The 21,920-nt window shown below is 44.7% G+C and overlaps 1 protein-coding gene across 1 annotated transcript; it reads left to right on the forward strand.

Moving 5' to 3' along the window:
• The first annotated feature begins 261 nt into the window (after window positions 1-261).
• On the forward strand, window positions 262-20,581 carry TNFRSF11B (TNF receptor superfamily member 11b). The gene is made up of 6 exons (XM_081918903.1): window positions 262-279; window positions 7,100-7,156; window positions 11,248-11,617; window positions 17,301-17,498; window positions 18,912-19,136; window positions 19,359-20,581. Exons 2-6 carry the CDS (start codon window positions 7,127-7,129, stop codon window positions 19,745-19,747), a joined length of 1,212 nt encoding a protein of 403 aa, XP_081775029.1. The 5' UTR covers window positions 262-279; window positions 7,100-7,126; the 3' UTR covers window positions 19,748-20,581.
• Window positions 20,582-21,920: the final 1,339 nt, after the last annotated feature.

Genomic DNA, 21,920 nt, shown 5'->3' on the forward strand with positions numbered 1-21,920 from the left:
TGCTTTTTCTGCTCCATAGATAACATGGCAGTAAGATTCCATGCAGGTCATTTTATTTGCCGAGAATGTGGAGTAGGCTTCCCAGGAAACAGGTTGTCCTGGTTTTGACCACATCCTCTTTTTTTCATGGGTAGAGTCGTCATAGTAACCCATAGCTAAAAGTTGGCAAATGTGTCCTCTTTTTTGCTCTTCAAACTATGGCAACCCTATAGGTGGCTGTCCTTCACACACCCTCCAAAAACTCAGATTCTCTCTGAGTCATGAGGGATTTCAGCAGGGGTCAGTTTTGTAGACATAATGGTATTGTTTTATCTTTTCCTTTTCCTTCAGAAACCGCTTTGATGTTTTTTTCTGCAATCGAGTGGTGTACAGTGGTACCTCGGGTTACATACGCTTCAGGTTACAGACTCTGCTAACCCAGAAATAGTGCTTCAGGTTAAAAACTTTGCTTCAGAATAAGAAGAGAAATTGTGCTCCGGTGGCGCGGCAGCAGCAGGAAGCCCCATTAGCTAAAGTGGTGCTTCAGGTTAAGAACAGTTTCAGGTTAAGAACAGACCTCTGGAACGAATTAAGTACTTAACCTGAGGTACCACCATATACATTACATGAAATAATTAAAAAAATATAAAAAATGTCTGTAAACTACACAGGCCTGCTCACAGAAATCTGGTAGGAAATCCATAACAAAGGCCTCCCATCACCCATTCCGATAAGTAGAATGGCAAATGCAAGTAAAATCTATGGCTTAAACACCTGCTAGATCACCCAAAATGATTACTGAGGCACTACAGTGCACAACCCAAAGGGAGGCGGTTGCCTTTGGCAGTGACTGAGTTATCCATAATCCTTCGTGTTTCTGACAGTGCCCAGGCCTGATTAGTATCTTGCATCACAAAGCCAAACGTGACAGTATTTCTTCCAAAAACTGACAACGTCTGCACAGTCCAAAAAAAGACTTGGGTGGTGGCCCTGTGCCAAGATGGGCTCATGCGCTGACTTCTAGAACGATTCTTCTGCTTTTACAAAATGATAAAATAAGCAGCATTCTTAGATTTCCAGGAAAACGAAAAATTAAATCTAACTTCTTCAGCAACCTGGGTCTCTTCCCCTTTGAGAAGGCATTACAGTGGTACCTCAGGTTACATAGGCTTCAGGTTACATACGCTTCAGGTTACAGACTCCCCTAACCCAGAAATAGTGCTTCAGGTTAAGAACCTTGCTTCAGGATGAGAACAGAAATCGTGCTCCAGTGGCGCGGTGGCAGCAGGAGGCCCCATTAGCTAAAGTGGTGCTTCAGGTTAAGAACAGTTTCAGGTTAAGAACGGACCTCCGGAACGAATTAAGTACTTAACCCGAGGTACCACTGTACAGCTTTGCACCTAGCTCTGTTGAATGCTTACAGCCCAGGCAATTCAGCAGTTGGCCTTTGTAGTATGTTCTCAGAAGCTGGCCCTGTGAATTTCCTTCTGATTGTCCCCAGTAGGAGGGAAAGTGTTTAACAAAGGGGAATAAAACTCAGAAGCCTGGAGGAGTGCAAGAGCAAGAGCTCTGCTGACCTCACTTATCTCTTGCTGCTGAGAGCCCAGCAGGGCTTCGGAGGAGCAGTTAAACAGAACATAAGAAGAGCCTGTCAAGGGCTTGTCTGGTCCAGCATCCTGTTCTCACAGAGGCTAACTGGATGCCTGTGGGAAACCAACAAGCAGGACCTGGTGCCAGAGACTGGGTGGACTGGTGGGGGGCTCCTGCCAGAGAAACCCCCGGAGGAGCCTCAAAAGTGGAAGGCTGAGATCCAGGGGAGTGGTGTTGGGACATGAAAGGCAGGTCAGAGGATGAAGGGGGGGAGGCAGAATGGTTGGATGCTGAACAAACAACAGGCTTAAGTGAAAGAGAGGAAGAAGAGGCAGAAAGCACTGCAGATGTAGGACAGGCAGCTGAAGAAGAGGGGAAAGCTGAGGCTGCAACAGATTCACAGGAGCCTGCCAGTCCTACTGTATTCAGCTCCCCTCCTCCCTTGTCTCCAAGGTCTCAGCGACTTTTGCATGTAGCAGAGCAACAAGCACAGAGAGTGCAGCCCCCCCCCAGTGGGGGGGGGTTAAGACCATAGGCGCCGACTCCATGGGGCTTGAGGGGGCCCGAGCCCCCTCAAAAATTCGTTTGGGGGGGCTCCGCCCCCCCAATAATCTCCGGCGCCCCTCCAGCAGAGCGCCATCGCCGCCCCTCCCCCAGCCCAAAATGCACAGGGAGGGGCGGGCTGCATGCCTCCTGCCCTCCCTCCCGAGCAAAAGCTCCACCCAATTTCCTTTGGAGCTGATTAATAGGCGCAGCAGGCTCTCCCCTATTCGCTCACGAGGAGGCGGTGCCACTTTATTTGCATATTCATGAGCTTATTTATTATTCATGAGCTTTCCCGGGCCCCCCCAATATTTTTTATAAGTCCGCGTCCCTGGTTAAGACTGCATGGGAAACAGCCGGGTGGGGAGGAGAATTGGGGGGAAGTGGGAGGCCCCGATCATCAGTTCTGGCAGGTTTCTCTGTTTGTATTGTATCAACTTTATTGCCAATCTCTGAGCTGCTGAGCTGCAGCTGAACCAGCCCTGACACTCAAGCACAAGAAACCTTTCACCTCCTGTGGTTTCCAGCAACTAGTATTCAGAAGCATAACTGACCATGGAGGCAGAGCATAGCCATTATGGCTAGTAGCCATTGACAGCCTTTTTGCCCATGTAGGCTTTGGATTTCCCAGCAGCAGCAGCTTTAGGATTGCAGAATTAATCTGCACATTAGTTTGGGGGGAAAGAAGTCCTCACTCGTATTTCAGTGCAAATTTCTACTAATATACTGGTACGTACTTTTGCATGCAGTTTTGCCAAATTTGCAAAAAATTGCAACATAACACACTTTTATGTTCTTTTCACAAGTATATGCATTGATATACCCAATGGTTGCCATTAAATTGAATTGAATTGATTTAAGAATGAATTGATTTTAGAATGTTGTGTTACCTTTATTGTTGTTAGCTGCTCTGAACCCGGCTTCAGCTGTGAAGGGCGGGATATAAATGTAAATTATTATTATTATTATTATTATTATTATTATTATTATTATTATTATTTATTATTATTATTATTATTATTATTATTATTATTATTATTATTAGAATACCTAGTACACCATTTCTGAACACATTACTTTGCTAGAGAACAACATTGCAAAATTCAAAATTTTGTATGTGGATGTTCATGCAGTGTTTCAGGGAGTGCAAATTAGGTAGGTTCGCCTTAAAAAAATTAACTGAGCCAAACTCCCCCCTCCATCCCTACCTTTGAGTCACCTGGGATAGCCATGGCCACATGTGGTTATATGATATTTCTCCTCTTCGCCCCCATCCTCCTGAGACTTGCCCTCCTTCGGTCAGTTTGAATGCTGGGGGCTAAGTTTGGCGAGGCAAGGGGGAAGAGCATTTCCCTGTCAAAACTTTATGTTGTAGAAACTACTGTCGCTTCATTATTTGCGAATCGGTGTTTATGAATCCGGGGATTTATGTAAGATGTTTACGGAACCTGCGGTTGTGGTCAGGTGTTTGCCGTTGGGACCAGAGAGCAGCGAAAAAAATGCCCTGCTTTGATTTTAACAGAAGTGAATGAATCAAAGCTGAAAGTCAAAGGAAATTCAAAGCATTAAACTGGTGCGAATCCCAAAACCAAGGTTCCTGCCGGAAGCAAGTGTGCGTGCTAGTGATCTTCCAAGGAAAGAGAGATCTGGGTTAGATATGATGGTGATGATAATGATAAGCAGAGTTGTCAATAGCTGCACACCAGGTTGATCATGGCAAATATGAACAGACCTCTGGGAAGCCAGACAAGACACTTTTGTAACCTGGAAGAAAGTTACTTATTTTTTCCCTTTCATCCGTTAGCCACAAATGACTAACCTAGGTATATGTGGTCAGGTGAGCTAGCAATGACGTTTGAAGTCTTAGGACGGAACTGCATGTTCTGTGTAGCTTGGTGATTCTTTTTAGGCGTCCTTGTTGTTGTTTTCTGGAAATTCAGGCTGTAGAAGGAGTTTGGAAGGAGAGGAAAGGAAGGAGAGGTTTTGTAACCTTTCCCCTCAGGTTGTTTCCCCAAGGAAAATCCTTCCAAGCTGTCCCCACAACCACGCCAATCCAGTGGGGAACGGATATGGGATCCTGTATATTTCCCCCATCCCCCTCTTATGGGGCTGGGAAGTAAAAACAGCAGGAGGAGGATCTTCAGCAGGACAATTGCACAAGAGGTGAGAGTAGAGAAGGCATTTCCCCCCACACACACACACACATGCATGCATAAACACACACACACACCTCACACTGGAGATCGCTTTCAAATTGTAGCCTCAATAGCTGTATATTGCAAAAAAAATATGAAAACAGCCCCTTTAAAGAATCACAGGCCTACAAGCAATGCTTTGTTCCACCTTATTAGCAAGGAAACTGAAAAACATTTTCATGTATGCAACAATGGCGCAAGAGTCCTAATAGCACAGGGATGGAAGAATGAAGAAATCCCGACTAAAGAACTGTGGCAAGGGAAACTGATGGACTACGCGGAATTGGTGAAACTGACACACAAACTACGTGATAAAGACAACTGTGATTTTAAGGAAGAATGGAAAGCTTTTACAAAGTACTTAAAGAAACAACAAAATGAACTGGACTCCTTGGCAAGTTTTGAATAAACACTCACAAACTTTTTATTGATAATAGCCAGTTAGATAAATTAAGGATCTATACAATTTTGTAACATGCAGAGAATAACAGTTGTTGTTAAACCAGAGAGAGGAGCTGAGGGAAGTCTGGGAGAGGGTGCTTTATGGGGAGGGGGAGGGGGAAAATAGGGGGAATTAAGGATGATTTTTTAAAAATAAAATGTCTTGTTGAATTTCCTAATAAAAAATATTTTTTTAAAAAAAGCAAGGCTGGAGTCAAGGTGGCCATATGAATCATTTGCCTTTTGTGAATGGTCATTTGAACCAACTCAGAGCGGGGGGCGGGGGCAGGAGAAGAATTTCTGAGTTATAAATAATCAGTGACAGAGAGTCTGAGGAACACCTCTCCCCCCTCTCCCCCCCCCCCACTGCCTGACTTGTTGTGAAGCCTTGTGGTCACAGTGAGTTCATTTTACTTCAACCTGTGCTTGCAGTCATAGTAGTAAGATGAAAGATGAATTGGCAAGTTTCTTCCCATGCTGAAGAGGTGTGTTAGCCTTTCTGCATCGAGAGAGCTGTCCGCAAGTTCTTTTTTAAGTAACACATTTCTTTGTGCATATTTGCTTATCCACCTTGGGTTATTATTTTTTTAAAAAAAAAACAACCCAAAACAAAACATGCATTTACGTTTTTGAAACACTTGCAAAACTGCTCTCAGGCTTCACTGTGTAGAGGAGTGTTGGTATTAACATGGGCACTAGCCAATACGTGCTTTTCTCCAGTTCAGATTGAACCTTCCCCAAACCCACTAACCCCCAAACCACATCACGGGACAGATAACTGTACATTTGTTTGGAGGAGGTCTGTAAATTCCACTTTCAAACAGTTTCCATCTTCCACAGTTGGTTCGTGTCTATGCTATTTTGTGAAGGAACAAATTTAAACACCGATAGACGAATCTAACGTAGTAGGCAACCTTTATCTCAACATTTACATTAAGCCCTATCTGAAATTGTGAGCTTAATTCCTCAGCCTTGTGAGGGGGGAGGGAAACACGACCAAGGGGGAGATGAGAATAGGATATTCATCCTGAATCAGCTCTGGGGGACAATTTCAGCAGAAGAAAGAAAGACTGTAGCTCAGTTGTAGAATATCTGCTTTATATGCTGAAAGTGTTAAAGGTTTAAAGGGAAAGTTTAATCTCTGTCATCTCCAGGTAGGACAGGGATGTCCGCTCCCTGAAACTCTTAAGTAGCTGCTGCCATTCAGAGTTGGATATACCAAGCTACATGGACCAGTGGTCTGATGGTATAAGGGAGCATCCCTGATATGTTCCTACCCATCATCATTTTGAAATGATATTTCTATTCTGACGATTTCAAAGAAATAAGATACATGAGCCAAACAAAAATACAGTGGTACCTTGGGTTACATACGCTTCAGGTTACATACGCTTCAGGTTACACACTCCGCTAACCCAGAAATAGTGCTTCAGGTTAAGAACTTTGCTTCAGGATAAGAACAGAAATCGTGCTCTGGCGGCACAGCGGCAGCAGGAGGCCCCATTAGCTAAAGTGGTGCTTCAGGTTAAGAACAGTTTCAGGTTAAGAACAGACCTCCGGAATGAAATTAAGCACTTAACCCGAGGTACTACTGTACTTAATTCCAAAGAAAACCTGCTATAGCTGTCTTAACCCTCTTTCCCCATCTGTACTGTGGGACTAAGAATGGGCTACCTTACAGGGTTTATGGTAGGGTCAAACATAATTGAAAAAAATGTCTTGAATGCATGAATAAAAATATGGACCTCCATAGCATTGTCAACTGGATCAGGAGATAAAGTGTAAAACCATGTATCACAAAGTGAGAAGGATTGCTCGTTTCAGCTCTAGTTCAGGGCATCGGAAGCAAAAAAAAAACTTTACTACCAAAAAGGGAAGACACCTTAAGGATGAGCTGGTTGCAGCAGGATATTTTTATACTTTTGTTTCTAGAGCAGCCAGGCTGTGAATAACTCGCCCCTTGCTGTCCTGGAGGTGAGTCTGTTTTGGACACCCCCTCTTTGCCCAGAAAAGGGGTGGGCAGTAACACAGCAGAGGCGGTGACTGCCAGACAGTAATTAGTTAACCCATCGCTGTGCCCGGATCCTGACACTCCCTCCTTTTTTTTTTTCCAGCTTGTGGTTAAATACCGCTGAAAGGAGTTGCATGAAATCATCGACAGGTTCCTTTTTAAAAAAAAAATCAAAAAGAAATTGCTCGTGGGGAAGGAATGAGTATTCAAAGCTGAGCCAGGGTTTCCTGTTGCATGGGGCTGCAGATATATATATAAACGAGCTTTTAATGTGCTGGGCCACTGTTTGCAAGCTGCTACGAGACCAGAGCGCTCCCTAACTGCCTGATTGCTTTCCCAGATCCCTGAGGGTTTGAAAGCAACCACAATGAACAAGTTCCTGTGCTGCACACTTGTGGTAAGTCCTTGCCCAGAGACTGACGATTGCTTTGGAACTGACACGATCAGAGCGTTGATATCATTCTCTGTTCTCCGCTGGCTGACTTTTCCTCTTCAGGTCTTTCAGTAAGCGTGCTAGCTTTCAAATCGTAGTGGGCTGCACAGTTTTAACAAGGGATGAGACATTCCGGGCTTCTGGGGTAGAAGGTAGAGGAAGGAATTAATATGCTGCATTTTCAAGAAATAGGTGCCATCTACGGTAAATCTCCTAGTTCTGCCCTTCCTTAGGCCACTGCAGATGTTACGAATCTGTTTAATATTGTCAGGACAGTCTGTGGAGAGGAGGGCTGGATAGAACAGGAGCAAATCTGTGAGACTGGACTGGTTTGTCAGATACCATGTTTAATTTTATATATTGCACAAATGTGTGGATATATGGGGTTTACATAGGCAGAGAGCACTGGATTATCTATCGTGGTGCTCTGATGGTCTAAGGGTGGTAGGTGGATGTGGAACAGGTACTGGTGGCAGACAGAGCAGAAAGTTTAAGGTACAGTCCCTGGAATCTTCCCATAAAATGATCATATGGAGAAATATCTCTGGAGCATTGCAATTTCTGCTCGGCCACCAGTTCTCCTGGTGCAAATGGTCACAGTTTGTGGATCTTCTGTGCCCAACCAGTGTGGTGTAGTGGTTAAGAGTGGTTAAGAGTGAACCGGGTTTGCTTCCCTGCTCCTCCACATGCAGCTGCTGGGTGACCTTGGGCCAGTCACACTTCTCTGAAGTCTCTCAGCCCCACTCACCTCACAGAGTGTTTGTTGTGGGGGAGGAAGGGAAAGGAGATTGTTAGCCACTTTGAGACTCCTTCGGGTAGTGATAAAGCAGGATATCAAATCCAAACTCTTCTTCTCTTTGACTGGGCAAATGTCTCTTACTGGCTCCCATTGCATGTGTGGAGATGTCTGTTAAAGAGAATGGGACAGCTCCTTCACTCGTAAGGAGATCCACTGAGCATTGACACTGCCAAGTGTGCCTCAAAATCAATGGGTTGGAATGTCTGTTATTTTTGCAATCTCCTTTACCCTTTTCTCCACTTTAGCCTTTCTCAGATGTACATTAGGGAGACATTTATTTATGCCCCACTCTGGGAAAGCTAAGAATCCAAAATGTATGGGCAGCAGTCAAGTAGGTTATAATCTGAGTAAACCCATTGAAATCAATAGACCTAAGTGAATTGTGTCCATCAACATCAAGGGTCTTCTCTGAGTGTGATATGCACCGATTACAACCCTACAAATACATTTTAAAAGTGATCTCATAGCTGAGAATAGTTTACCTGGTGACTAATCAACCCAAGTGATGTTTGATGTTACCTAGAAGTTGTGCAATGTGGAGCAACAGCTGATCAGATAACTTTGAATGCTTCCTGTTATCTGTCAGCTTTGCTTCATGTGAGCATTCAGTAGATCTTGTTGTATTCAGTGAGTTGCTATTGCCAACCATATAGAAACACTTAGGACAAAGGGATTTTCTGCTTCTTAAAATGGGACTCAGCCCACTGGGTATGTTCCCCTGCATAAGCCCCATTTCTCAGTGGATTGTGCCCCATTAAAAACCAAGAACAGTATACTCAATATGAAAAGAAGAACAGAAATCAACCACCCAGTAGTTTGCATAAACTGAATTCATTATTAGAATGATGTTAGGATTTAAAGTCATCTCTAAATACAATTCTCGTTAGCAGATCAAACGACATAAATTGTGTGTGTGTGTGTGTGTGTATCCCTTTCACAGGGACATCTCTTCTGATTGAGGGGATGATTCCTGACAGATTTCAGATTGACAGCTGCAGTGGTTCCCCTGCAAAGAGAACTGTTTTGGGGTGGGTACATTAGGAATCGGGGTGTGTGAGAAAAAAAGAGCATGGTTTCTTAGAAAAAGTGAGGGCAGTATCCATCTCCCAGCAAGAAACATGTTACCCCAAGGGTCTTTGATGGGGATTAGCTTCCCCACAACAGGTTTTCAGGTACACAGCATTTTCTCCCTCAGATAAATACCTCTCTCCATTGACTTGCATAGGGAAAAGGTGGCAGGAAAATGGCATAAAACCCCCAGGAAAGACATAAACCCTCAGGGAAGGGGGAAATGTCACTTTCCAGCAAGGAGCCAGTGGGTCACTGGTTTGGGGTGGGCTTCTGTCCCCTCATGGGTTTTCGGTAACATGCTGGCATGGAAAGGGGAAGGCAAAAACCCAGGTGAAAAATAGATCCAGGTTTAGAAGCCACAGATATCAGGAAACTAGATCCTGGATACAAACAAACAGGGGCAAGGACTATCGCCCTGTATATCCTGCTTCTGAGATCTCACTGGTCTCCCATTGCTGGAAAAACATTGGTGGCCCAATGGATCTTGGGCTCCATTTGCACCTGAATTATGTAGAGCAGTGAATAGCAAGACGCACCTTGTTGGAAAATTAGCACCTTGTTGTTGTTGTTTAGTCGTTTAGTTGTGTCCGACTCTTCGTGACCCCATGGACCAGAGCATGCCAGACACTCCTGTCTTCCACTGCCTCCAGCAGTCTGGTCAAACTCATGCTGGTAGCTTCGAGAACACTGCCCAACCATCTCGTCCTCTGTCGTCCCATTCTCCTTGTGCCCTCCATCTTTCCCAACATCAGGGTCTTTTCCAGGGAGTCTTCTCTTCTCATGAGGTGGCCAAAGGATTGGAGTCTCAGCTTCAGGATCTGTCCTTCCAGTGAGCACTCAGGGCTAATTTCCTTAAGAAAGGAGAGGTTTGATCTTCTTGCAGTCCATGGGACTCTCAAGAGTCTCCTCCAGCACCATAATTCAAAAGTATCAACTCTTCGGCAATCAGCCTTCTTTATGGTCCAGCTCTCACTTCCATACATCACTACTGGGAAAACCTTAGAGACCAACCAAGATTGTTCTTGGTATAAGCTTTCGTGTGCATGCACGCTTCTTGCACACGAAAGTTTATACTAAGAACAAACTTAGTTGGTCTCTAAGGTACCACTGGACAATTTTTAATTTTTTATATATATATTTTGACTCTGTCAGGCCAACACGGCTACCTAATCAGTGAATTGCAGAGTTTAGAGATTTGACTTTGGATCCCATCCAGACTTCGACAGTCCTTTTCAAAGGCAAAGGAGACACCAGGATGTGTTTGTGATGCAAAACAGAGACTGCTTTATTTGTTTCTTTCAGTAAATCCAAACATTCTTCTGTGGTCTGCGTGAAACCCCAAAGCCAAGACATATAATAATGTTTTTGTATGCTGAAAAACTAGTTTCTTTACTTTCACAAGGCTGTGATTGAAGGGAAAGATGCCTGTAGGAGCTTTGGCTGTCTTTGCAATTGTCATCCAAATCCACATTTATTTCACACGAGTGGGTGGAGCTCAAATGTCATTTGACTTCCATTTGGAGAATGGTGTGAAAGATCCAATAGAAAAGGAAATCAATATAATGTCATTTTCCCTTTCAAAATCCTTTTCTCTGTATGGGGAGGTGAGGGATGGACAATAAACCCCCTGTTGATCCTGGGATATTTTTGAAAACATGAAAACTGTAGGTTTTTTAACCAGAACTTTGCAACAAAATCACAATGTTTGTTAAGGGTACTACAGGCTATTTAACAGTGCTGTAAGTTATATGAGTTGCTATGGCAGAAAATTATTTCATCATTAATGTTAAGAAAGGAAGTTGAAGGTTATGTGAAGGATTCTGTACTGTATATGAGCATTTCTAAGATGCCCACTTCCTGTCCCTCATGAATCTCTGCCTTGTTGCACGTCCTTCACTGTTTGGCTGATTTCCAGATGGCACACACAAACAAAACTGCATCATTCAAAATTTCCCTACATTTGCCCTCAAAACAAGGGGACCCTCTCCAAGTTCCCTCTCCGAGGGGTGTTTGGAGGGTGACAACAAGGGGCAGGGCCTTTTTAGTGGTGTCCCCCTGTCTCTTGATACCTGTTTGTTACTGGCTTTAAGGGCAATGCCTCTGAGAAATGTAAACAGCAACAGCTATACCACCAGTGTGTTGCCAACCCGTAACCTAAAACACTGTGTTGTGTCTCTTCTGCTAGTTGTTGGACATATCTGTGAAATGGACTGTCCAGGAGGACCTTCCCCCAAAGTACCTCCATTACGACCCGGAAACCTCCCGTCAGATATTGTGTGACCAGTGTCCCCCCGGAACCTACGTCGAGCAGCACTGCACAACTTCGTCGAAGACCAAGTGTGCCCCCTGCCCAGATCAGTTCTACGCAGACGAATGGAACAACAACGATGAGTGCCAGTACTGCAACGTGGTGTGCAAGGAGCTGCAATACGAGAAAGTCGAATGCAGCAGCACCCAGAACCGTGTTTGCGAGTGCATCGAAGGGCGGTACCTCGAACTGGAATTCTGCTTGAAGCACACAGCATGTCCGCCGGGATATGGCGTTGCTGAGAAAGGTATGTGTCTGTTTCCCAGAGATGGCCTTGTGCCTGTTCGCCTGGGGTGAGGAAGAAACTCCTCCAGGAAACCAGACCAGGAAGATTACACACACACCCTTTGGTATACAGTGCTACCTCGGGTTACAGACTCTTCAGGTTACAGACTCCGCTAACCCAGAAATAAAGGCCCCAAAGTTAAGAACTTTGCTTCAGGATGAGAACAGAAATCGTGCTCCAGCGGCGCAGCGGCAGCGGGAGGCCCCATTAGCTAAAGTGGTGCTTCAGGTTAAGAACAGTTTCAGGTTAAGTACAAACCTCCGGAACGAATTAAGTTCTTAACCCGAGGTACCACTGTACTGGGAAACAATGGGTTCTTGCATGTGCTTTCCCCCCCACAGGACCTTCAGCGTACCACAGATCACTAGCATTATATATAAGGGAGATCAATTAGTGAAAGCCTGTGTTGGAACAGGGAGAGCTGGATTGAAATCCCTGCTTGGCCATGAAACTCACAGGGTGACCTTAGGCTAGTCCCAGTCTCTCAACCTGATCTACAGGGTTGTTGCGAGGTTCAAACAAAGGGGCACCTTTAGCTGTGCTAAACTCCTGTTGGGGTGCATAGGATTCAGTGTCAGTGTGGTATAATCTGGCTGGCGGTCAGGATCCGGAGCATGCCAACAAGGATCCTGAGTGCCAGAGGAAGATGAATGCAGTCTGAGGCAGACAGCAGGGTCAGGATACAGAGAGGCTGAAACACTTTTGCTCACAGACAACTTGCTCAGTTTAAGGGTCCAAGCCTGGGGCAACAACTGTATGGTTTTATTTATTAGACAAGATGCATGTACCGTTTGATTGCAAATAGAACCTATAAGCTGCTTACCAAAAAAGAGAAAAGAATAAAAGGACAACTTACAAACAAGTATTTAACAAACTCAAAATAGAATTAAAACTAACAGTTAAGATAAAAACAGATTAAAACGCACGCAGGCTTTCATCCACATGCCTGGATAGGCTTGCCTGAACAAAACCGACTTTAGCAGAAACTGAAAATCAAAGGTGTCAATAGGCAGGGAGTTCCAGTGTTCATGTGCTGCATGCAACATGAATAGGTCAGTTTCATACAAATGCAGAACAAATCTGCGGCGCTGTAAACAGCGCCCGTTCCCCAGATCAAAGCAGTCAAGTAGATGTATATGAGGGCTGTCGTGCTTTTCAGAGAACAGCCTCCTCTTTAAAGGAGTCCTCTGTCCCGTTCAAATCCTGTTGCAAATGGCAAGAACCCTAACACCAAGTTGCCTTGCCTTGCTATTTAAATTGCAGTTACCAATTCTAAATTTGCAGCTGTGCATATGAATCAGCCTATACAGATTCCATGCAAATCGGCATCTTCTTCTTTCCTTCCTTGCCCTAAGAGGACACTGGTGCATGGAGTCGTGCTGACTCAACGATGCAAAGAGTAAGGCATCTTGGCTTGCGCTCCTTTACAGCTTTTTGGAACGACAGGAGGTGGGTTGGGGGTTGGTAGTTTGTTAACTTTAGTGGACTTTTTATTTTTGCAAGGCTGGCTTACATAGCGAACCTGTGGCCTTCCAGATGTTGTTGGACTTGAACTCTGCATTAGCCCCAGCTGATAGTCAGGGATGATGAGAGCTGCAGACCAGAAGTGCCTCAAGTCCCATATCCCTGGTTCACAGTTATGAAATTGCCTGCATGGATTGCAAGGCAAATGTATCCCAACAGCTGTGCATGGCAGCCTAGTCAAAATTTTCCAAAGCATCCTGGTTTTGCTGCTGGGTGCAACTACAAAACCAACACACACACACACAGTTGTGTAGCTCTCACAGAGACCCTTGCATAGCTTTCAACTTTCGAATACACCCAGAGGCAACGCATGGATTGCAAATTTATTGCAACGCCTGTGAAAAACAGCCGTTGTCCTCCTAAACATCTCGCTGGACTGCTGCCAAAAGTGATGTTGCTCACAGTAGCAAAATGTTCTGCTCTTACTGTAATGGGTAATTTAATGGCACCAGCAAATTGTCTTCTAATGAGAAACATGATGGATTGACCTCATTCACAGGGACATTATCTGGGATGCAGTATTTATGGGTTATAACTAATAACATTTTTCATGGGGGAAGAGTGCTGCTTCAAGCCTCTGTGCGCCTTGACAAACAGCAGAAGTGCGGACTGATAGAGCACCCAGAGAGTAATTATAACAATATTAGTGTAATAGCAAAAGTCATTGCAAATGTGTGGCAGTAATTAATTACCAATGTCGCAAATAGATACTCCTAGAAAAGCATACACACACACACACACACACAGCCAGTAATTCTCAGGAGTGGGGGGGAGACAGGAGTGGGGAATGGCTAAGGGAGCTGGGCATGTTTAGCCTGGAGAAGAGGAGGTTAAGGGGTGATATGATAGCCATGTTCAAATATATAAAAGGATGTCACATAGAGGAGGGAGAAAGGTTGTTTTCTGCTGCTCCAGAGAAGCGGATCCAAACTACAAGAAAGAAGATTCCACCTAAATATTAGGAAGAACTTTCTGACAGTAAGAGCTGTTCGACAGTGGAATTTGCTGCCAAGGAGTGTGGTGGAGTCTCCTTCTTTGGAGGTCTTTAAGCAGAGGCTTGACAACCATATGTCAGGAGTGCTCTGATGGTGTTTCCTGCTTGGCAGGGGGTTGGACTCGATGGCCCTTGTGGTCTCTTCCAACTCTATGATTCTATGAGATAAAAGAGGTTGCATGTTCTTTATTGATGCAAATTAATACTGCCACCGAAGAGCACTATCTAGAAAATAAAGACTAAAGGAATCCTTGTCTAGAAACGACAACAAAAGGATATGCAGAAACTTTATGGATCTGCTTGAAAATGGCCCGGCACATACTAGTTTCATCATTTTGTGAAGCTAAGGAGGAGTGAAAACCAGTCTCCTAATTCATTTCAACTCCAGATGCATAGTGTAGGTTTTTAATATATTTCTTTTACTGCAAAAATATTAGCTAGCTGCATATAAAGTGGCTTCCAGAATGTCCGGAGGTGTTAAAATCCTCATAAATTGTACTTTAAACTACAGCTACATTTTAGACATTGGATTGAATGCTTTAAGCATGCTAAACAGGAAATATAAAAATATTTACATGAGCTCATGTAATGCATTCTTCCAAAATACATTCATTCATTCATTTTTGGGGACTGGGAAAGAGACCCGTGTACATCTGATCTCCCCTCCCCCTCATGTGTGGTTTGATCAATCCATTGTTTCCTGTTGTGCAAAAAAACTTTAGGCTGTTATTTAAGCAGTCCCTCCATTCCAGGATTACAAACTGGTTTTGTTCTAGTAAGCAATTCTAGTTCAAAGGCCTTGCTGAAACCATAATCTGCCAGCCTGGATGTAACAGGAAACTATGGTTTGATCAAACCAGGAATTAATGTGTTAAGCCATTCAGTTGAAGAGTGGAAGGAAGGAGCATAGGAAGGAAGGAGTATGCAAGCATTAGATCCATTCCTGGAAGATTGAATGCAACCCATTGACTGCATTCAGACTAATGCTGTGAACTACCCTGACATAGAAATTCCACAGAAGTGGGGCCAGTTCTGAAAAGGCCCTGCTGCTAGCTCCTGCACATAACCGTTGACAAAGAAATATAGAACAGAGGGTAACTCACACAGGGACCACTCAACCCATGTTCTTTATGAGCTTAAAAGTGAACACTAGAATTGAAGGCTAGAAATTTACTGGCAATCAGGGTGATATACTCCTAGAGTTTCTGTTGCAGTGAATATGGATGGATCACAATTCTTGCTTTTCTGTGAGAAGCTATGCATCTTAATAACCATGACAGCATTTGTTCCCTAACTGCACATTTAATTCATCATTGTAGATCTTTTAGTAAAGGACAGAACCCCAACTTTCTTGCTCTCCAGGATCCTAAAAATATTTTCACCCGTACGTAACACCTTCTGTGTTGATTGCTTTACAACAGCAGTTTAATCAAATATGCATTCTTTAGAATTATTTTTTATTAAATATTAGCATCGTATTTTTAGGGCACATACAATAATCCAGCCAGGCCCAAAGAGGCGAATCGATGCATATTCTTCACTGTGTCACATTCCTGAGCTATTCCTTACCTTTAAAATCTTTGGAAACTCATTTAAGTGTGTCCAGCAGCATAATTTACCTACAGAACTCTAATTTTCATACTCTAGCTCAAATCTATATCAACTAAGTGCAAGCAAGAGCTTTCATTTACATAGGAAAGGCAGAAAATGCCAGCTTGATTTGAAAAATGCAACACCTGTTTTAATTCTATCGCCATTTATGTCGGAATGGGAAGCCGCTCAGAAGGGGCTTAAATCAGCCCTGTCCAATTTGCAGCCACGAACCACAGACCATCAGGTGTTTGATAAACCCTTCATTTGAGTTAAATCCAGATTGCCTGCACAGGCTGGGTTTATTAAGCCACCCAGCAGGTTATAACACATGGCTAGCATGCCACATCGAATGTGAGCGTGACAAGCCAGATTTTAAGGGAAAGAAGGCATTTCATTGAGTTATCCAATGCACTGGTTTCAGTGCTCTGGTGAAAGAATTCCTTCAAAGTTTGCGAAAAGAAATGCCATCATCCATGGGCAATGCCAGCTCTGCTCCAGGTTTGAAAAGACCTTGGGCAAAAAGACCACCCATATCTTGGTGCCCTCCCTGGCAGGGGCAGAAGATCTAGACTCCAGGGAGTGCACCATAGCTGTTACTGCCACTGCATTCCTTGCAGGCTGGATCTTCTGGCCCTGTAGATCCTTCCACTCAAGGTGGTCTCCTGACCCTGCCTCCTCCTTGGCAGCACACCTCCTACCCTTGCTCCTGACTCAGACCTTCACTCACCCATTCTTCACTGGAGAAGGGGGTGCCTCAGGGGCTGAAATGTCTTGGGCCAGCCCTGCTCTGGGTCACTGTGAGAAATATAAAATGGCAGCTCATCGTGTGTTGATGTGGTGGGACTTCAGGGCAGGTATATGCTGGGCTGGTCCATAGGAATCAAACCTAGTAGCCAAGGAACTTTTCCCGACTGTCTGAGCGGAGTTAACTTTGGACCAGCTCTGGAGTATCAGAGTTGGATTTCTGGGGTTTATTTTTTGCTGCTCCCCACCAGTCCCATGTTCATTTAACTAAGGTGGTGCCTGCCCACAGCATGTGGTGTCCTGTTGCACCAACCAAGTTCCATGTGAACCTTTTGCTTGTCCAGATTCCATATCTGAATACTCCCCATTTAAAAACTGCCTAATGGGCTAGTTTTAAATATGTAGGGAGCTTTAGACATGCAGAAGTCACATTAGGAAGAACTTTCTAACATTAGGAAGTACGTTTTGGCAAATAATGCTGTCTTCCACCTACGTTTGAAAGTGGCTCAGTGCCTTGGGGCATGCACTGTCCCTTGTGAGACTTCTGAATGTGCCATTTACAAAAACAAAGCAGATGAGATTTAAAACATTAGTTGGTGAAGCTGTCCTGGGAAATGAGCTTCCCCCTTTGAAAGAGAATCTTTGGGAACACAAAAATCAGGCACTTATCTGATTGCTTTTCTGCTCAGTCTTTCATGCTGCCTTTCACCATATATATAAGAAGCCCCTGAAGTGCTGTATACAAAGTGATTGCCAAGCATATTTATTGTCTCTTTCTTTTGTCCCTAGGTACCCCTGAAAGTGACACGGTTTGCGAGAGATGCCCAGAAGGCTATTTCTCCAATGAAACGTCATCCAAGGAAGCTTGTCAGAAGCACACCAACTGCAGCGCGCTGGGTCTCAAAATGGTGCGCAAGGGAGACGCCACACGTGACAATGTTTGCCAGGGAGAAAAAAGCGACAGATCAGATCAGAAATGTGGAATCGGTATGTGCCAGTTTACCAGTTGTTGTATTTCTACTAGTTAAGTTTTGTGCTTCAAAGCAAGGAATAGTTTTCAGCTGACTGATGTGAAGTAGAAGTTGTTCTCCATGTAGCTTGCTGGGTGGGGCAGAACTGCTACATGACCTTCCCAGCAGGTGGGTCACCATTGCTTAACCCGAGGGAACGCAGAAGAGCTGAAGTTGGAATGGTGCAAACACGCTGGCAGGAACACTGGATTGATTCTGCCAGTGTGTTTGCACTGCGCCAACCTTCCCACCACCATAAGAACACAAGAAGAGGCTGCTGAATCACACCAACAGCCCATCTAGTCCAACATCCTATTCCCACAGTGGCCAGCCCAATACCTGTAGGAAACCCTCAAGCAGGGCCTGTGTAAAAGAGAACTCCCCTACTTATGTTGAATACCAGCAACTGATATTCAGAAGCATGGCTGCCTCCAACTGCTGAGGCAGATCACAGTCATCATGCCTAGTAGACATCAAAAGCCCTCTCCTCCATGAATTCATCTAATCCTCTTTTTGCCTCGCTCATCCTTTCTTTTAAACAACAGCAATCCACCGGCAGTGAAGCTAGTGTAGCAGCTCTGCTCCTCATCCAGAGTGACACTTCTGAAATCATTTCATTAGCTTATGGTAGTGAATCTTTGGGTCCCTAGGCATTGCTTGACTCCAACTCTGGAAAGTACCTCCAGCTGGTAGTTTCCATAGCAACCAGTCACTTGTACTCTTTAGTCATGCGAAGATACACCTGACCGTGAGAGCCATTAACTTAACAAAGAGAAAGTTTTGGGCTGCTTGAGCAGTCTTTTTCTACAGAATGAAGCCACAAGCTTGGGGGTGCACCCCCAAGATTCTATGCAGACTAATGAGAGTGTCGGACCAGGACCAGGGAGAGACCTGGGTTCAAATCTCCCCATGCCATGAAGCTCACTTGGGCCAGTCACCATCATAGCTGTCAACGTTTTCCTTTTTTTAAGGGAAATTCCCTTATTCCGAATAGGATTCCTCGCAAGAAAAGAGGAAAGTTGACAGCTATGGACCATCTCTCACCTGAGCCTACCCCACAGGGTTGTTGTGGGGATTAAATGAGGAAAGATGGAACCATTTATGCCACCATGAGGTCCTTAGAGGAAAAGGTAGCATATAAATTTAATGAATAAATAACACAGGTCAAAGTGTAGTTTCACAGAATCCAGGCTTATTTACTCAATAAGCAAGTCTCATTGTGTTCAATAGGGCTTACATCCAAGTAAGCATGCAGAGGACTGCAGCCTTGGTAGAGCAATACTGGGGATTTTTTATACTTTTCGAAAGGGCACAGGTGCAATGTTTGGATGGCTGATCCAGACCAGACAGACTTTGAAAGATCAACACGCTTCTTCTTCTTTTTCTTTAGATGTGACCTTATGTGAGGAAGCATTCTTCAGGTTTGCCATTCCAACCAAACTCACGCCCAACTGGCTGAACATGCTAAGGGATAGTCTGCCAGGCATAAAGGTCAACACAGAAACTACAGAAAGGCTCAAACAAAGGCACAGTCCTCAGGAACAGACCTTTCAGTTACTGAAATTATGGAAGGAGCAGAACAATGGCCACACTGCGGTCAAGAACATTAAGCAAGGTAAGACCATTATACAAGCAGAGCGGTGTATGCATACACTGAGCAAGCTCACATTTATTTATGAACTCTTCTTCCTTGGAGGTTTTTAAGCAGAGGTTGGATGGCCATCTGTCATGGATGCTTTGGCTGAGATTCCTGTATTGCAGAGGGTTCGGCTCCCTTCCAACTCTAGGATCCCGTTAGTCCACGAAATAAACCAGCTTCTCTATTTGTCTTTCGCAGGCATTGACCACTGTGAAAACAGTGTCTCAAAACACATTGGCCACCTCAACATCACCTTTGAGCAGCTCAGCATCCTGATGGAAAATTTTCCAGGGAAGAAAGTGGGGAAGGAAGAAATTGACCGCATTCTGAGGCTGTGCAAATCTTCCGAGCCGATTCTCAAGCTCCTCAGCTTGTGGAGAGTAAAAAATAGAGACCAAGACACCATCAAGGGCTTGACGTATGGGCTGAAGCATTTGAAAACATACCATTTCCCCAAGACGACGATCCAAGGCCTCCGGAAGGTGGTCAAGTTCCTCCACAGCCTCTCAATGTACAAATTATACCAGAAGCTTTTCTTAGAAATGCTCGGAAACCAGATCCATTTGGTGAAAGTGAGGCGCGCATAGTTTTAGCTATCCAATATTTCATACTCCACTTGCTGCTAGCAATAATGATTACATTTTTGTATGTGGATTGGGAGGGGGAATGTTTTTTCTATATTATGCTTATTTATATTTATACGTCTGACTGGGATAGCTCAGAGCTATCCTAGATCATTTTAAAATAATAATAATATTTTTGTTGTTGTTACATTAAGCTCCTGATCTGGAATCTTAGGACGTCCAAGATTTCCAGTGAAATCAAACAGATGTGCAGAGAAATACCAGAACAAATATTTGCTATTTATATTCACTGAACTCTAGAATGTTGTACATATTTATTAACTTGAATGGCCACAGTTTGAGATTAAGGGTAGAAACAGATGACCCGCTTGCTGGGAGGTCAGTGCCGCAGCATCCCATATGGTGAATCTGTGGGGTGGGGTGGGGAACAAGGGTGTCATTTCCTGGGGGCAGCTGCTTGTCCGCTCGCTCCCCCAACATAGTTCTTACGCAGATGCTCAAAAGAGTGTTTGAGGGCACCAACTGAGCAGGGCAAGGCTAGCCAGACTGGTGCACTGCAAATGCTTTGAACTACCTTATTTTTCGCTCCATAAGACACACCCGACCATAAGACGCACCTAGTTTTTAGAGGAGGAAAACAAGAAAAAAAATATTCGGAACAAAACAGTGGATGTATGATTTTTGTGGTTCATGCTGGGGCCACAGACATGTGATTTGACGGTGAGTTTGGGGTAGCCCAATGCAAAAATCCTGAGAATCCATGTGGATCCACGTTTTTGCATCATTGTGGCCCCACACAACAGTGGGTGCGTGATTTTTTTTGCTGCAGGCTGTAGCCATGGACGTGATGGTGAATTTGGGGTGACCCAATGCAAAAATCCTGAGGATCTATGGGCTTTTACCTCCTCCCTCCCAGGCAGCCTCCTTTATCTCTAGCATCCCTTATCTCCCTCCCCGATCGCTTGCCGATCAGCTGCTTCCTTTCAACACTCCCTTCCCTCTTGTTTGCCTTAGTGTCTTTTCCTTAGCTGGAGCAGTTTTTTGCTTTCAAAAAAAAAAAAAAGCATAATCTGCTTTTCGCCCCTGGGCAATTCATCTGCAGGGACCACGCATTCGCTCCATAAGATGCACAGACATTTCTCTTTACCTTTTAGGAAGAAAAAAGTGTGTCTTATGGAGCAAAAAATATAGTACGTTCCCATCACCCCATCAAGCACAGCATCAGGGATGATGGGAGCTGTAGTCCACAGCATCTTCAGGTTGACCCCCGTTGTAGCTGATGCAGGGCCAATGTTCACGCCCATGCCAACATCCCCTTCACTCCTGGCCTTTGCATGGTGAGCAGGAACCCCCGATAGGAACTCTTAAGTATGTCCTGTTGAACATGCTTAGTAGGGTCCTCCCCGGCACTGGGAACTAGGGTTGTGCAAGATTCGAACCCAGTTCTCCTTCAGGCCTTCACACTCAACACACAAAAGCAAGACGCAAAGGCCTGTGTTTGCAGTGCCAATGTACCCACCCCAGTTTGCGGCCTCGTGCCTTTTTCCCCAGTGCCTACACAGAGCTCGAGTTTCAGATTATTTCTCAGGAACACCTCTATCTCTGGTACAAAGCAGGATCCGAAGCAGTGTGAGGCGCTGCTTGACTCACGCACAAGAGCTTTTCAGCTCCCTCTTCAAGTGGCAGCTCCACATTAGCCTCCCTGCCCCCAAAAAACCTCCCTTCCCAACCTCTAACGCAGCGGTTCTCAACCTGTTGGGTCCCCAGATGTTGTTGGACTACAACTCCCATCATCCCTGAGCTCTGGCCTTGCTAGCTAGGGGTGATGGGAGTTGTAGTTCAACAACAACTGGGGACCCACAGGTTGAGAAAGGCTGCTCTAACACATCCACACACACACCATCTTTCCCCTAAACTCAATTAAAAATGCTTCCGAATACCAGTTGTTGGAAACCACAGGAAGGGTGAGTAACCTTGTGCTCCTATCCTGTTTGTGGATTTCCCACAAGCATTTGTGTGGCCGCTGTGAGAACAGGATCCTGGACTTGATGGGCCATTGGTCTGATTCAGCCGGGCCCATTTCCTAGGTATGAAATATTGCCATCCAAACGATTCCACCCCTTCTCCTAGGTGTGAGTGCTCACACATGGTGGATATGAATCTGCCCCAGGCCCCA

This window comes from Podarcis melisellensis (assembly GCF_964234715.1).
Source record: "Podarcis melisellensis genome assembly, chromosome: 7".
In the NCBI taxonomy this organism is placed as follows: domain Eukaryota; kingdom Metazoa; phylum Chordata; class Lepidosauria; order Squamata; family Lacertidae; genus Podarcis; species Podarcis melisellensis.

What these genes read in the sequence shown, in the direction of transcription:
- TNFRSF11B (XM_081918903.1), top strand. Translation starts at nt 7,127, where the DNA reads ATGAACAAGTTCCTGTGCTGCACACTTGTG. An exon ending in TCCTGTGCTGCACACTTGTG is followed by an intron (nt 7,157 to 11,247) that starts GTAAGTCCTTGC and finishes CTCTTCTGCTAG; the next exon opens with TTGTTGGACATATCTGTGAA. An exon ending in GGTCAAGAACATTAAGCAAG is followed by an intron (nt 19,137 to 19,358) that starts GTAAGACCATTA and finishes TGTCTTTCGCAG; the next exon opens with GCATTGACCACTGTGAAAAC.